Raw genomic sequence first — 15,070 nt, forward strand, 5'->3', positions numbered from 1 at the left:
ATTAGTTACCCATTTATATGACAATAGTGCGTAGCGACACCAATAAGAGATTAAAGTCCTGTTGTGCTAGGACTTGTACATCCATAACATGAAAAGAGCTTACAGATGTAGGCAAAGATTTGTGCATGTCCTTAACTTTACACATTATAGTCCTCTTGCACTCAGTGGGACTGTTCACATTGCATAAAGTTAAGCATGTGTGAAAGTCTTTGCAGATTCAGTCCCTAAGTAAAGCAAACAGAATGGGCAATTCTGACATTCAGCTGCAATATTAAAATATATTCCATTATTCGGTTTGGGTGAAATTAGCGTGTCCTGGGGTACAAGTAGAGGCACAACCACAGCAACGCACGTTCTAGGCCAGATCCTTGGCTGGTGTAAGTCAGCATTGCTGCACTGACTTCAGTGAAGACGTCAAATTACACCAGGGAAGGAGTTGGCTGGACTTTCTTGTGTTTAAATTCTCATTCTTAATGTACCACTAATGGAGCCCTCAGTTAAAAGTGCCCAAGCCAGAACGGATGTCAGCAATGCACACGTGTTCACCCCCACTGTGCGGATTGCACTGGCTCCAAACAAGGCTAGCCGTCATGTCACTGTCCTCCAGTGCAATGCTACTATAGACAGCAAGTGCTGACATCATAACCCCAGCAGTGCCAACTGCCCTCCCTCCCTCATCCCAGAAGGCATCAGGCATTTCCCCACCAATTCTGTTGGCACACAGAAGGAGTTGCTAAAGCTCCCACAAGCAACTGCTTTGGGAAGCTTTGATGGGAACAGTTGGATAGATACCAAGAGGGAAATACACTGCAATTTTTTACTAGAGCGCTATGTGTGAGTGGAGGATAGTATTTACAACCAAAACAAGATGGCTGTTGTGGCCTCTGGCACATTCCTGTTTACATGCGTGCCATCCTACTGCTTCAGTTACAGTATTTAGATTCTCTACTGTAGAAACAAGCTTTGGGACCAGCTACGCTTTCCTTTCACCACAGTAACCTGACCCCTGACCTTCATACCTATTGAATTAATTGAAATTAAAACCCTTGAGGGTGAAGGCTCTAACAGAATCAAAGGGCAAAAGCATCCGATGGAGTGAGAAGCGAGAACTGGCCTTTCGGCTGTTTCCAAATGACATGAAGAAACGAGGGATAGAGGAAGAAGAGAAGCAGCTACGTGCACTGAACATTTTGAATCCCATTTTGAACATCTGGTTGAGGGAAGGGTGTCCCTGAGTCACTTTGTACAGACTGAGGCAGCCTGGAAGAATGTTAATGCCAAAATAAATGCTCTGGTCCCTAGCTAGTAGCAACTGGACCACGTATAGAAGTTGCTGAGCCTACTACAGCCTTGGCTAACAGTACAGGGTCTTTTAACTTAGGTAGAAGAGGCTCATGCTTTGGTTTCCCAGGTTCACTCCCTGATGCCAGTGACCCACCCAGGGTGCAGTGTTACATGTCCTCTGCCCTTTTGGGGACGTTAATGTTCCTATTTTTATCCTCATGGTAATTCAGCTCTTTGTTCCAACAACAAGGTATTCTTATTGTCACTACAACAGGGTGTGGCCTTCCACGCTTGTCTTCCGTCACACATGGCTCAGACCCTACCTCTGGTTTGTAACCACTGTTGTGTATTTTATTTGTGTTATAGTAACTCCTCCCCCCCCTTACTGCCCCATGTAGGGTGACCAGATGTCTCAATTTTATAGGGACCGTCCCGATTTTGGGGTCTTTTTCTCACATAGGCACCTATTACCCCCCCACCTCCTGTCCCAATTTTTGACACTTGCTATGTGGTCAGCCTAGCCCCATGCAGCAATTCTATTTACAGTATCATAGAATCATCATCCCCTTTTGACTGAGAGAGAAGAGCTTTCCCTTTACCCTAGCCAGTGCTGGTTGGCTACACGCTTCCCTTCCTCCCCCAAGCATTTCCTTCCTGTGCTCTTTTAAAACTACTTGCCTGTTAATGGGCTAATTCACTCTTTAACTTTCTAACCCCAGTCTAGCCTAATAATCAGGCACACTCCTCACCAGCCAGGCTTTCTCTGGAGGAACCTAATTCGTACTAATAGTGACCATAGTGCTGGCTCAGCTCCATCTCTCAGCACTCTCTCCCAGTCAGCTAGATGGGTTATTAACTCACAGTTTGCTCCTGCCCTGGTCTTACAGACAAGTTGTTGGGTATGGTAACACATCTATATATTGAAGCACCATAGTTTTCTCAAAGTTGACTTTCTTATTATTTAGTACCACCATCATCAAGGATAACTGTTATGTATGTTAGCAATAAAGAAGTATTTTTGAGTATAATTTATATATGTGAATGAGTGCCTCAAGGGCTTGGTTTATTTTAGAGTATTCAGATTGCAGGGCTGTATGTTACACTTGAGAGAGATGACCATTACAGCAGCAATCAGGAACCTAAGTGACGCCTGAACCTTTGCAGGATAACTATATATGGAAGAAGGACAAAGCTATAAAGTAACTGCTGCTTGATGGGAATAAAAAGTTTATACACAGAACATGTCAGACGTGTTTAATATCCTCCACCATTATGTGTACAAAGCTTTAGACTTTGGCACCCAGATATATTGACCTGTTCAGGCAGTGGCAAGACTTCAATATCAAGATTACTTTATTTCAAGGTCTAATATTTTGCTTGCCTTGGTTTTGATCAATATTAAAACCTCCTGGGTCAATAAATCTTGATACTAGCCTCAAAAGAAGTCATTATCTTTCATAGAAAATGATTATTTCTCAGTTAAACCCTACATTTAATTTTCCTGTAATCCATCTCTTTCAATCACACACATTTAACAATTCTTCTTCTGAATAAATTGCACCCTAAAATATCTTAAACATTGCCAATTTAAATTCCTCGTTAGCAGTAACTATGAGATTTTGATTAATTTAGACTCCACTCTTGAAACAATCTCATTTTGTTGCATTAGATATACAATAAAAATAGAGACAGAAAATTCTTTGGATCAAATTAAAAGAATATAAAGACATAAAGAGTGGCATAAGTTACAATTCTGTAAGTAGATGTAAAGGAACATAGACTGGTAAGGGGTGGCAAAGAGGTGTGTAGCAGGTGAAAAAATTAACAGGAGAGTAAAGGATAAATCAAGGGGTGATACCAGCATTTATGTTCTCTCTGAATTTGGCCTGTTGGATATTTATGGTACAGCAGCTAAAAACAACAAATATATAGTGAAAAGGGCTTCATGGAAATTTGATCTCAAAATATAGATCTAGCCAAATGCAAAAAAGTATTTGACATCCCAAGAACTTTTGCTCATTTCTGTTCGGTGATGGTAAAACTTCAGTGTTGAACAATGTTTAACCTCCAGTCAGAACATAATGCCAGTCTCTACTGTCCACCTTCATGCTTTTTCGTACGCTGCCCCTCATGCTTGGGAGAAACTCCCTGTAAACAACTGGAAAACTAACTCATTATCTTCCTTTAAATCTTTCCTTACCAACAAACAGTCTACAAAAAATTTGATAGAGGTAAGGCAGCTGGTGTACTGGGACCGCTGCCTATTACACTGACCAATACTGTCTTATTATTTCCTTGTACTCCTGTTCGGTCCATCTGTATCCATCTGTTGTCTCCTGTCTTATACTTCGATGGTAAACTCTTTGGGGCAGGGACTGCCTTTGTTCGGTTTGTCCACCACCTAGTACAATGGGGTCCTGGCCCAGGATTAGAGCACCGAGGCATTATGATAACAAATAATAATCATCATCAGGTAAAGAACACTTTCAAATATTCACAATGAATTTGTGACTGGGCTGAGACTCTCCAATCGTACTAGCCCTAACACAGTGGGGATTAGATTCCCAAATACATTTCGGGGGGGGGGGGTGGGTTGTGTGTTTTTGTTGCTGTCTGGGTGGGGTTTTTTAAAACCCATCGCCATCACACCATCATGGACACACCGGATCTGGTTGTATGAGGAGTTTCAGAAGTAGTGGAAGGCCAAAGGCATGAAGCTCATTTCTGTTAGTTATTCTCCTCCTTCCTGGCATTTCTGTAGTTTGTGGCTGCTTCTAAGGGGTGAAATTCACTCCTATGCAGAGGCCAGGGTAAGGTCTATACCCTCAAAATAGGATGTATAGGCCATTATATTGGTCCTCTGTGAATTTTACCCAAAGATGTTGATTTTTTTATTCTTTGGGCTTGACTATATGGGGAAATTGACCAGCAGCACTATAGCGGTATAATTATACCTCTATGGCAATGCTGATGACCGTCTGCCCCTGTCCTCCTCCCCCCAGTTTGAACACTGTTCTGGAGCAAGTCACTTTATTCCAGTATAGTGTGTCCACAAGAGGAGTTATACTGGCATAGCTACAGCATTATAATTATGCCACTATAGTTCTGCCAGCCAGTTTTCTCATGTAGACAAGCCCACGGGGTTCTGCAGCAAGTGGCCTATCTGCTGAAAACGTTGTTTTACTGCAGAGTCAGCGTCCATAGTTTTCTTGCATTTACACAGCTTGGAGAGCCATACGTTTTCAGCCACATTATTCCCTTTTCTTTTGCCTGGTCCATTTCACGTTGCTTCACTTTTTTGCTGCAATGAAAATACATTCCCTTACCAAATATCCAGTCAAAGGACATTGCATGCACCAAATCAAAAGCATACAAAAACAAACAGACAACCCAATTCTACACATTTATTCACTTGTGTAAGTGCTACTCAGCATAAATAAAGGTGGCAGAATCTGGTCTCTGATTCTCAGATCAGCATTATTTTTTTATTTTATGTTAGGTATTTGTAAGGTTCTAATCCGCGCTATATACATCATGTGGACATTGACATCAGTGTAAATGCAGAGTAAATTATCATAGAAGTAGATTCCACTATCTGAATTTACTCTGGTGTAATTGAGATAAGAATCTGGCCCTGTATGTTTACTATTTTACCCTGAAGTGTTAAGAGATGAGTTTGTCTGTACCCTAAAAAGACAAAGTAAGAATTAGCTGGGTTTTGGGTGACTTCATTCTTTATTGGAATTTATGTGAGTTCTTAGAGTCCTTTGAATTCTCCCTCTCGGGAACATTCTCTCTTTCTCTCTCTTTGGTAATGTAATGAAAATCCTTAATCCTACATCTACAAATGAAAGAAGGCTTTGGTATGTTTGCTACTGCTACAGGAGGTGTTAGAAATGCATTACTCGCTTATAACCAACCTGACTTAAAAAGGACAGTATTTCAAAAGTCCTCTTTAGAACGTGGGGAGTTCTGGTCAGTCTTTTTATCATGTCCTGTGTGTTGAAAGAACTTTAAAGTACTGTAGTTCCATTAGTGTCTCTCTCCTGCTGAGTTCTACAATTTAAAATATGGTTCTTACTAGGATTGATCCCAGCTCCTCACAGCCATAGTTTTAAACTGTTCTTCTCCATGAGCCAGGAAGAAATGCCATGAAGTTAAAAACTTTTATTTTCATAATAAATGTATAATTTTTAAAATAAACTGTAGAAATGTTTCTGGTGTTGTTCATTCTCCTGCACTTCCATGATAACATCTCTTGTTACTTAATTGTATAGTCAACAATTTCCTTGGAAAACAAGGCCAGGCTTTAGAATATGCAAAAAAAACTTAGCTATTATTACCAATGGATACGCTAGTCCAGCCACTGTGGGGTTCTTAACTGTGACCCCCTTTACTCTCCTCTAATTGTATATGTGGGGGCATAGGGAGCAGAACAGGCCCTCAAAAATTGTGCCTGTACAGGGGTGGGCTGGTGCAGGCAGCCCTAGGACACTCCACACACAAAGCCCCCAGGGTAAGGACATGCTGAAGGAGTAACAGAATATGAATGGGAGAATATCAGGGGTAGAAGGGGAAGTGTTGGGAATGCTGGTTGTCAAGCTTTTCTGGGCCACTGAGTAGCCCAGTGGGAACTGTGGCCATAACCACCATAAATTAGGGCAGATCCTAATTTGGGAGCAGGGAATTCTGCCCCATTTTGAAGCGTGTGTATGGGGGAATTTTTTTCAGATGGGGAAGTATAAGAAGATTGATTTTGAGATACTTTTAAAGCAGCAGCCCCTTTATGATGCAAGTTTTGGCTGTGAGTGTGTGTTTCCATGCAACATTTTAGTGCTTCCGAATCTCACCAGTGTAAGGGAGAAACGCAGCTTCTTTGGGGGGGTGTAGACTCCACTTCATTTATATGGCGCTTTCCTTCATTTAGGGCGGACAGGACAGCTTCATTTGATGGGACAAGATGCAATTTTTTTGGTGGGGGACAATTCTCAGGGCAGCACCGCTCTATTTTCAGGGGGATACCTGTTCTCATTTTGCAGGGCCTCCCCTCATTTGAGTGATTGCTTGGGGTGCCACTCTCCATTTTGGGGATGACTCCCTCATTGGAGTGAGTTTCTCTGAGTGACTCTCCCTCACTTGGAGGCAGCGTTCCCCAATTCTTACAATCTTATCTCAAGTCTCATGATATTTGGCATTTTTCTTAAAGTCCCAGCTCCTGGAATCCTGTGATTAGGTGCAACTCTTGACTGTCAAGTAAATAAAAAAAGCCAGTAAGTTTCTAGGCCCCCTGGCTGCAGAGAAAGGCTCAAAGACAGGATCCCCTAAAGGCTTGAAAACCAGGAGGCAAATAAACAGAACCCCAAGTTTATTATTATTTATATCTCTTGATTTTTGAAGGCTTGGGGCTGGTAATGCTGATGTTGGGGTTACATAATGATTGGGGGATGTTGATTCTGGCTGACCCCCCCCCCCACCTGTGGGGCAATGTGGAAGCCCCCGTGTGGATGGGGGGGGTCTGATTCGGGGTGACTCCCCCTCATCTGTGGGGCAGTGTCCGTGCAGAAGTCCTAGTGTTGGGGGGAGGGCTGATTCGGGGTGACTTCCCCCTTACCTGTCGTGCGTGTCACTGCGGAAGCCCCCGCCTACGTACAGGAAAAAAGGGGGCTAATTCGGAGCGACTCCCCGCACCCGAGGGGCGTGTCAGTGCGGAAGCCCTGGGGGGCGTGTCTCGCTGGCCCCGCCCCTCCTGCGTGCCAACCCCGGCCGGGCGCCGGGTGCTGGCCTAGGCCCGTCTCCAGGGCCGGCCTGTTGCTAGGGCGAGCGAGGGCCGGCCTCCCCCTCCCGTCGGTTCCCAACATGGCGGCGGGTGGTGCAGGCGGCGGCTGCCCCCCGGGCCCGCCGCCGCCGCCGCTGCTGCTGCTGCTGCTGCTGCTGGTGGCGGCGGCCGGGCTGGGCGGGGAGGCGGCGCGGCTGTACCGGCCCGGAGAGGACCCGCTGACCGTGCTGGAGGCGGGCACCGTGCGCCGGGCGCTGCTCAACTCCTCGGCCGCCTGGGTGCTGCAGTTCTACAGCTCGTCGTGCGGCCACTGCATCGGCTTCGCCCCGACCTGGCGGGCCCTGGCCGGGGACGTGAGAGGTGAGTCCGGGCCCCCGGGCCCCCGATCCCTTCCCCGGGGAGCCCAGCCCAGCCTCCCCCGCACCGCCTCGGCCAGGGACGTGACCCTCTGCCCGCCCTCCCCCTGTGCAGGCTCTGGCTGGGGATGTGCATGTAGATTCCCCCCCCCCCCCACATTCCTACCCCCTCGCCCCCACTGCCTGGCTGCACATGTGAGAGAAGATTTCAGTCTCCCCTACTCCTCCAACCTTGTACCCCCTCAGCCCCTCCACCCACCTCAGCTTTGCCCTGCCCCTGAGATCTGTGCTTTGGGATGTGTACAGTAACGGGGTCCCCCCCCTTAACATCACTGATCCTACTGCCCCCCACAATCCCCATTCACACAGCTAGCCACCGTAATAAGCAACTGTCAAAATATGACTCTGCATGTAGAGAGCTGGTTTTAGTTGGTAGATCTCAAAGCAATTTACAGCAGGGCAGCCCCCACCATCCCATCACCAATCCAGTCCCCATAGCAAACTACCCCTAACCTGTCCAACTGCCATCTACCTCGCTTGTATGGGCTGCACACCCACTAGCAGAACCCTGGACAAGGACATCAGGACCTACCTCAACATTATCCCCCAAATCCCAGTTTGCCCCCGCTTTATTTTATTTACTTGTTGATTTGCAAAACACTTGTCACTACATCAGAGTGCTGCCCAGAAAGGAGCAATATGTGATAAATGGCAACAATAGCAGAAATAGTGAAACATATTTTCAAATTAAGTTTGGGGAAAAAAAGAAGAAAAAGAAAAAAGGAATCCCTGCTTTCACTATCATGAAGAAGAGAATTCCACTGCTAGGGTGTTGTGTAGTATCCAGGTGCTTCAAGGTGTACAAGTGGAAGCTCTAACAGCATATGCGGTATATTTAGATTGTAAATGCTTCCAGGCACTACATCTTCTGTATGTTTTGTAAAGTGCCTACCCTATTTTAAGAGCTAAACAAATAACAAAATAATAGTTTGAGCTGCAGTGCATTCACTTAACTTAAGCTTTGTTAATATAAAAAGGAAGACTGAACACTTGCATAGAGTGTATAGAGAAATGAAGACAGAAAAGAATGAAGTACTGTAAAAATCCAAACTAACTGTAAGCCAAATTCTGGGCAGCATGGGAATTTACTGCTCAGATACCCTGATGATGAGCACCACCTAAAGAACCTGAATAGAACAGAACTCTTGACAAATGAAATGTCAACTGTACTAAATTCACTGTTAACAATCTGAGCATGTATGTCTTGAGAAGCCACCTTTATTTCCTTATCATTTTGAAATGCAATAGTCCTATATTGACTATAGGTTTTCACTTAAGCGCTGCCTCCCAGGAATGAACTTTCTGATCCCATTAATGAATTTGTAATATTTGATTAATGAAAAGTGCCTGGCTTTCTTTTGGGTTTTGTGTAAACAATCTCCTTTTACTATTTTTATACATCAGCATGGCACCTTGTTCATTTTATGTACAAATAGCTTTCATTGCTTATAGTTAAAATGTATATTTTCTTACTAATAACTTTTTCAGTGACATTTTAAACTTCTCCAGTCCAGAACACTAATTTTTCATCAGCATTCTGGCTTCTTGGATCACCAACCACAAGATTTATATCATCCTTGACATGAGTTTGCCTTTCCCTTCACCTGAATTGAAAGACACATTTGAGAACCGTCTGGATGAACCCTAGCCCAGTTTGAGACAGCACTGGTGGCTAATCTGCAGGGTGGGTCCATATGCAGCACATTCAATGTGTTTCTTGCATATTACTTGACACTATAATGAATTTTCACTTGTGGCCTTCTGGAAGACTGACTCTTACACAGTGTGGCTGCTAATAGTGCTCTCTCTCGCTTCTGCGCTCTTACAGTTAATACAGACACTCACGTCCTAGCACAAAGCAAAAATAAGTGCTTTATTCCAAAAGGGAGTATTGGGTAAGACTAACAATGGGGGAAATAGGCAGACATTCTGTGTGTGGTGTGAGACTGCACAATGTGCCAGCAGTCATGTAATAGTCATGACAGATTCATTTTGAAATAATGGGTATTTGATTTGTGTGCCAAAAAAGTTTGGTCACCCCTATCCCTAGGTGTGATGTGTATTTATTTAGTCACTTACGATATTATTATTTTACTATTTTTACTTATTGAGCTAGCAGTGACAGTCATCTCAGAGCCATATAGAATATACACGGGAAAGCTCGCTGCCACAAGTTGCTTTCAGTCCAATATGACATTACTGGTGACCAATCAAATACAAATACCTTTTAAAAAAAAAAACAACAACTACCTGAGCGGTACATTAAGCTTGATGGACTGAATGGTAGAAATGTGGTTTGAAGAGGAATTTGAAAGAGAGGAGGTGGACGCTTGCCTCTGGAATAGAGGGTCTCCCAACTATTAATAGCAAAATTGGGTGATTTCCAGAGAAATCTGTGCATGTTGGGACTTGTAAGGAAAGATACCCCTTTGTTCTCTTGTGAAATGCTGATTTTAATGGAACATCTTATTTGGAGCCATTGTCTGTGCTCAACTCAGCGCTGTATGGGTTCCAATTATTAGTTTTGAAAAAGGCCTTTTGCTTTAAATGCATCAGAGCTGGCAGCTCTTTGCAAATATAACCATAGAGTTCAACTCAGAACTTCATAGGATTAGACCTTTATTGAAACTTTATTTATATTATTGTGACCATCTGCGGGGTCAGGGGGAGCACCTTGTGGGAGGAGGGATTTGTGCTTCTAGCCACAGTCTGAAAATTTCACCCCTAAAAGATTTACTATTTTGTGATTGGCAGACTTTAGTGCATTAGCAATTTGTCAGACCAAAATGGACACTACTAACAATGCAGTTGGTTAGGGCAGTGTCTGAAATAACTTTTCTGTCTTAGTGTCTGGAAAGGTGGTGTTAGTAGGAGACCCGTGGGAACTGCCACAATGAGGAAGGAAATGGAAAATATTTCACACGGGGAGACTACTCTGATTTATCTTTCATGGGTGTTTTACGCAAACACTAAAATGTGTTTCATATCTCCTGGCACTTGGCCACATAAGTAAATTGTACTGATTTAACTAAATTGAGTTAGGAATTTGTTTTGTGAATTTGGTGCATCCCCTTTGTGTGGCTGCTCTTAGGGCTTGTCTACATGACAGCTGGAGCCAAAATAACAAATTCGTTATAATTCACACTTAGTTATTTTGAGGAAAGTTTGAGTGTGGAAACGTTTATTTTGGATGAGGAGTGTCATATTTTGACTTGTTATATCAAACAGGGCACCTAAGCCAAAATAAATGCCCCCACACAAATTTACACTGAAATAAATAAAGATGTGATTTTTCAACCTGTTTTAGGTATTTCAGTTGTAGTTACCACATTGACAAGACCCTATATGGATCTCTAAATCAATATAAGGCACTCTCATAAAGAAACAGTGTCCACACAAGGGGGTTTCAGTGATTGAACTAAAGTAGTTTTACTGATCTGGTTAAATTGGTACAGCTTTTCTATATAGAGAAGGCCTGTGCTAATGTAGTTCACTTTAATTCCTTTTCTGAAGGTCTCATTCTGCAGTAACAACTGCAAACTTCAAAAACTGAAAGCAAGAACCATGGCTGTTTTGTGCAATGCTACGTACGCTGATGGAGCATCAAAACTTATATTTTCATTTAGGTGTCTACTCTTCTATCAGAATAAACATTAAAATTAATTTTGGAGTTGGTCCTGATGGTGCTCAGTTGCTAAAATACTCAGTATTAAAACAGTTCCCGGGACTGCTACTCTGTTTAAGTTTACTATTGCTGTTTTTTAAAGGCAATTACAACTTGCCTGTAAAATTTGCTTTGGGGCTGGAATTTTACGTAATAGTTCTCAGTGCAAAGATAACTGAAAAACCCTGTAACCACCGCTTCCAAAGCTGACACTTATGTCTTTCTTCTTGTTTCTTAAATGAACACCTTTTCAGGAGAAGCTGTATAGTTCAGGAATAGACTTTCATGCTAGTTATACATCTGATCAGCAGGGAATACTAATAGAGGGAAGCCCTGCAATGTCTCTTATCTGTTACTAAAAATTCATAATGGAGAATACTGCAATGCCTGTAGTACCTAAGAGAAAAAGATTTGTGAAAAGGTGTTCCCTCTTTAGTAATGTTTTGATGTTAATGTCTTGGATACTTTAGAATATTAAGTGGTGATAGGTTTCATAATCCAGTCAATTTGACCAGCCTTTGAATTTTTTATCGTTTTGTACTTTTATATTTGCAGGGATCTATAGGGGATGAAAATCAGCTTGCTGGCTGGAAAATTCTTCAGAATAAGTAGTCTTTGTTTAAATAATTTTACTGGATTTCCTTTTTCACACAGGATACACATTTGGGATACACATTGGGTCCTTACAGATTGGAGGATCTCTATCAGAAATTGTTTTCCATTGTTATCCCTAAGTTTCATTTTTGGAACAATTTCCAGTATATTTAAATGTATAGCAAAGTATGGCTGTTAACTTTGGAAGCACTGGACTAAATTTGGCATGTGAGATGTGGCATGTTAAATTTTTAACTCTTTAGTAATGCAGTGTTGGAAAATCTTGGTACTATTTTTCATTCTGCATTCATTAAAATCTATTTAGGCCTTCCCAGTAATACTAATATCACTTTAAAATCTAATATGCTAGAGTGTTGTATACAATCTAGGCTGCGTGTTACAGAGGTGAACAGAAGCATGGGTTTCACTTCCCTTAGGAAACTAAAGGCTCTTTTATCAGAAGTGAATGCTAAACTGCATGCATCCCAGCTGGTGCTCTTTAACCCAAGTATTTAGCGAGTGATAGGCTTGCATTGTTGTAAAGTAGGCTATTTGCATTAAGTTTATAGTGCTTCTGTTCATTGTGTGTAGGAGGATCAAGATAGGTGGAAAAGGGAGGAGGAATGGTAAAAGTTGAATGAGACAGATACCATGAAGCCAAACTTATTTTTTTTAATTTTGTAGTTTAATTTGATAAAATAGACTCTTGTATCTTTTGTGTTCCTGTGAATACATGTCCATCTGCTCTAGGATGCTTATAGTTACTACTGGCGTCTGTTCAGCTGTCGGCATGTTCACTGCAATTGAAATTCTCAATCAGCTACCCCATCCTTCCTGATAAAAATGCAGGAGTTCTTTCAAAGAAAAACAAAGGTAACGCTAAATTTCAAAAGCAGCCTGGCATAGAAATGTCAATCAAGTTTTGAACTTAATGAAATTTTCATGTCCTTTGACACAGAGGCAAGTTTAACTTTAGTACGTTTTTAAATTAAAGGAGTTTGTTGATTCACAGGAATTCATAAAAGAAAAAGACAAAACTCCCAAAGACACCAGCATTAATAGAAATAGATGTATCTTCAACTTATGCCAAAGCTGTTTGGATTCTTCTTTCAGTATTTTAAAGTAACTACTTGAGGATTCTCCTTTGACATACTGGTGTAGTAGGGAGTGGCTTAAAAAGAAAATTCCTGAGTTCTTATGCATCCAGAAACAATTGTACAGATTAAGTCTTGTGTACATTCGGAGAACTTTGCTAGATACAGACAGCAGTGTTCAGAAATGGTGATCAGACACCAGATGTGGTTCTACTAGCACCCCGCTTGACAGCCATTTTCTAGCATGACTATGAAAGCACCATTTCTCTGCATAGTATAGGCAGACTTTTTTGGAAATGAGAGAGAATGGTGCTACCAGAATCTGAGCTGTAAATTGCTTTCCACCCTTACCAAGTCCTGAAGCACAGTTTCTGAAACTGACTTATGTGTGGTGTGACCACCAAACTTTGTAAAACTGTGTCTGGCTGTGAATTGCTTTAAAAATATTATAAGTCCTGTTAAGTACATGGCCTTATTATTTACTTTTGGGAAGAGGGAGGGAGAGCCTTAGCTTCATCTCCACACCTATACGGAAAAATAACTTGTGGGATAAAATTCAGTATTTCCTACAGATGGATGCTTGCATTCCACAACTTTTTTTGTAAAGTATAGTAGTATAGGACAGGAAGAAGGGAGGCATATTACTGTAGCTTATGTCATTGAGCTGTTTCACTGTGAAACTGGAATAATAAACATTAATACAGCTTTTCATGTTGAATATTTCCTAAAATGTTTTTTCCTCAGATAAGTGTATGGTTGCCATCTGTTACACCAACTGGATGATAGTATTAACTATATTAGTTTAGTTATATGCAATTTGAGAATGCAGAACAATGTGATCTGTTGTTCCAGTGCAATTTGTATGATATTGTTTTTATTAGGGTTTGAAATTACCTACTGAAGCTAGTCGGATTAAGGTGATTGCACAACATAGCATGAAACATCACTATGATTTTGCTTATTGATCATGATGCAGACATTTTAAAGTTTTCTCTCCTTTTGTCCTTCATACTGTGTTATGGTTTATCACTAATGAAAAATCCCTGATTATTCATAGATGGATACCCTATCTTCGTAATAATAAAACAAATACTTTATCCTTATAGAAAGAATAGCTTGGTGAGCACATTGTTATGCTGAAAATATTGATCTGTAGATGTGGAATGTGTCAGCCATTCTAAGTCAGCAATATTATACAAGTTATTCTTTTTCGGAGAAGTGAACAATAGCTTTCTGCTTCTATAAAGAGGGAGTTTATAGTGGGTTTATATTTTGGGAGTAGGGAAGAAAGTATCCAGAGATTTGACACTATTTCAGATCGGTCTTCAATCCAACAGTCAGTACCTGAAGACAAAAGAAACTATTTCCTGTAAATATTATTGCTTTTTCTCAGCGCTAGATGATGATTTTACCAGGATAGAAAGATTTAGAATTCTTGCAAGAAGTGTGTGAATAATTCTATGACATACCATTGGCTCCAAGTTTTGTGAGCTATGCTGTACCTTCAGTGCAGAGTACTAAAAACTTGTACCACTTGTGCATGCATTTAATTGGGTAAGGGATTGCAACAACACTCATTTCTTCTGCCTAGAAATAAACTTTGGGAGAGGCAGTTATTAAGACCATAACTTTCCCAATCCACTCAGTGTGTCAAAATGGTGAGAGAGTCCTTTTTAAGTCTCTGCCATTGCTGTCCTGAGGACAGCAAGCATTGATGCTTTTTGTCAGACACTTTTTGGTGTGCTGTGAGAATTCTGCATGAACAATCCAGTTTGAGCCTACAAAGCAATATTTGAGGCTGTTCAAACTGTTACTGTAGTCTGCCAGATGAAAATAGAATGGAATTAATTATAAACAAATCCTTCTGGAAATTGCCTTGAGTTATGATACTGCTGTAAGAATTCGTCTGTCAATGGTCTTTTTGCCTGTCTATCCAAAGAGAGACTACATCCTATTAAGGTATGGATATAGCCAAAAAAAATTGTTTGTACACTTGTTTTGTTCAGTCTAGCGATTTTGAAATGACATTAAGGTTGCACTGATTACAGTAAAAGTTATCTAGCTCTTCTTTATGGTTGCTAAGTTTAGAACTCTGGGGCAAAAATATACAGACAATTCTAAAGTTCTTGATGTAAAGCTGACAACAGGAAAGGAGTACTTGTGGCACCTTAGAGACTAACCAATTTATTTGAGCATAAGCTTTCGTGAACTACAGCTCACTTCATCGGATGCATCCGATGAA

The 15,070-nt window shown here is 41.5% G+C and overlaps 1 protein-coding gene across 1 annotated transcript in view; it reads left to right on the top strand.

Annotated features, from left to right (window-relative positions):
• Positions 1-7,140: 7,140 nt before the first annotated feature.
• QSOX2 (quiescin sulfhydryl oxidase 2) overlaps positions 7,141-15,070 on the top strand; it is a 41,843-nt gene continuing 33,913 nt past the window's right edge. Inside the window, exon 1 of the mRNA XM_077835927.1 lies at positions 7,141-7,420. Coding sequence (XP_077692053.1) covers positions 7,141-7,420 — 280 coding nt within the window. The remainder of the gene's footprint in view (positions 7,421-15,070) is intronic.

The sequence above is a fragment of the Eretmochelys imbricata genome, chromosome 16 (genome assembly GCF_965152235.1).
Source record: "Eretmochelys imbricata isolate rEreImb1 chromosome 16, rEreImb1.hap1, whole genome shotgun sequence".
Taxonomy (NCBI): Eukaryota; Metazoa; Chordata; order Testudines; family Cheloniidae; genus Eretmochelys; species Eretmochelys imbricata.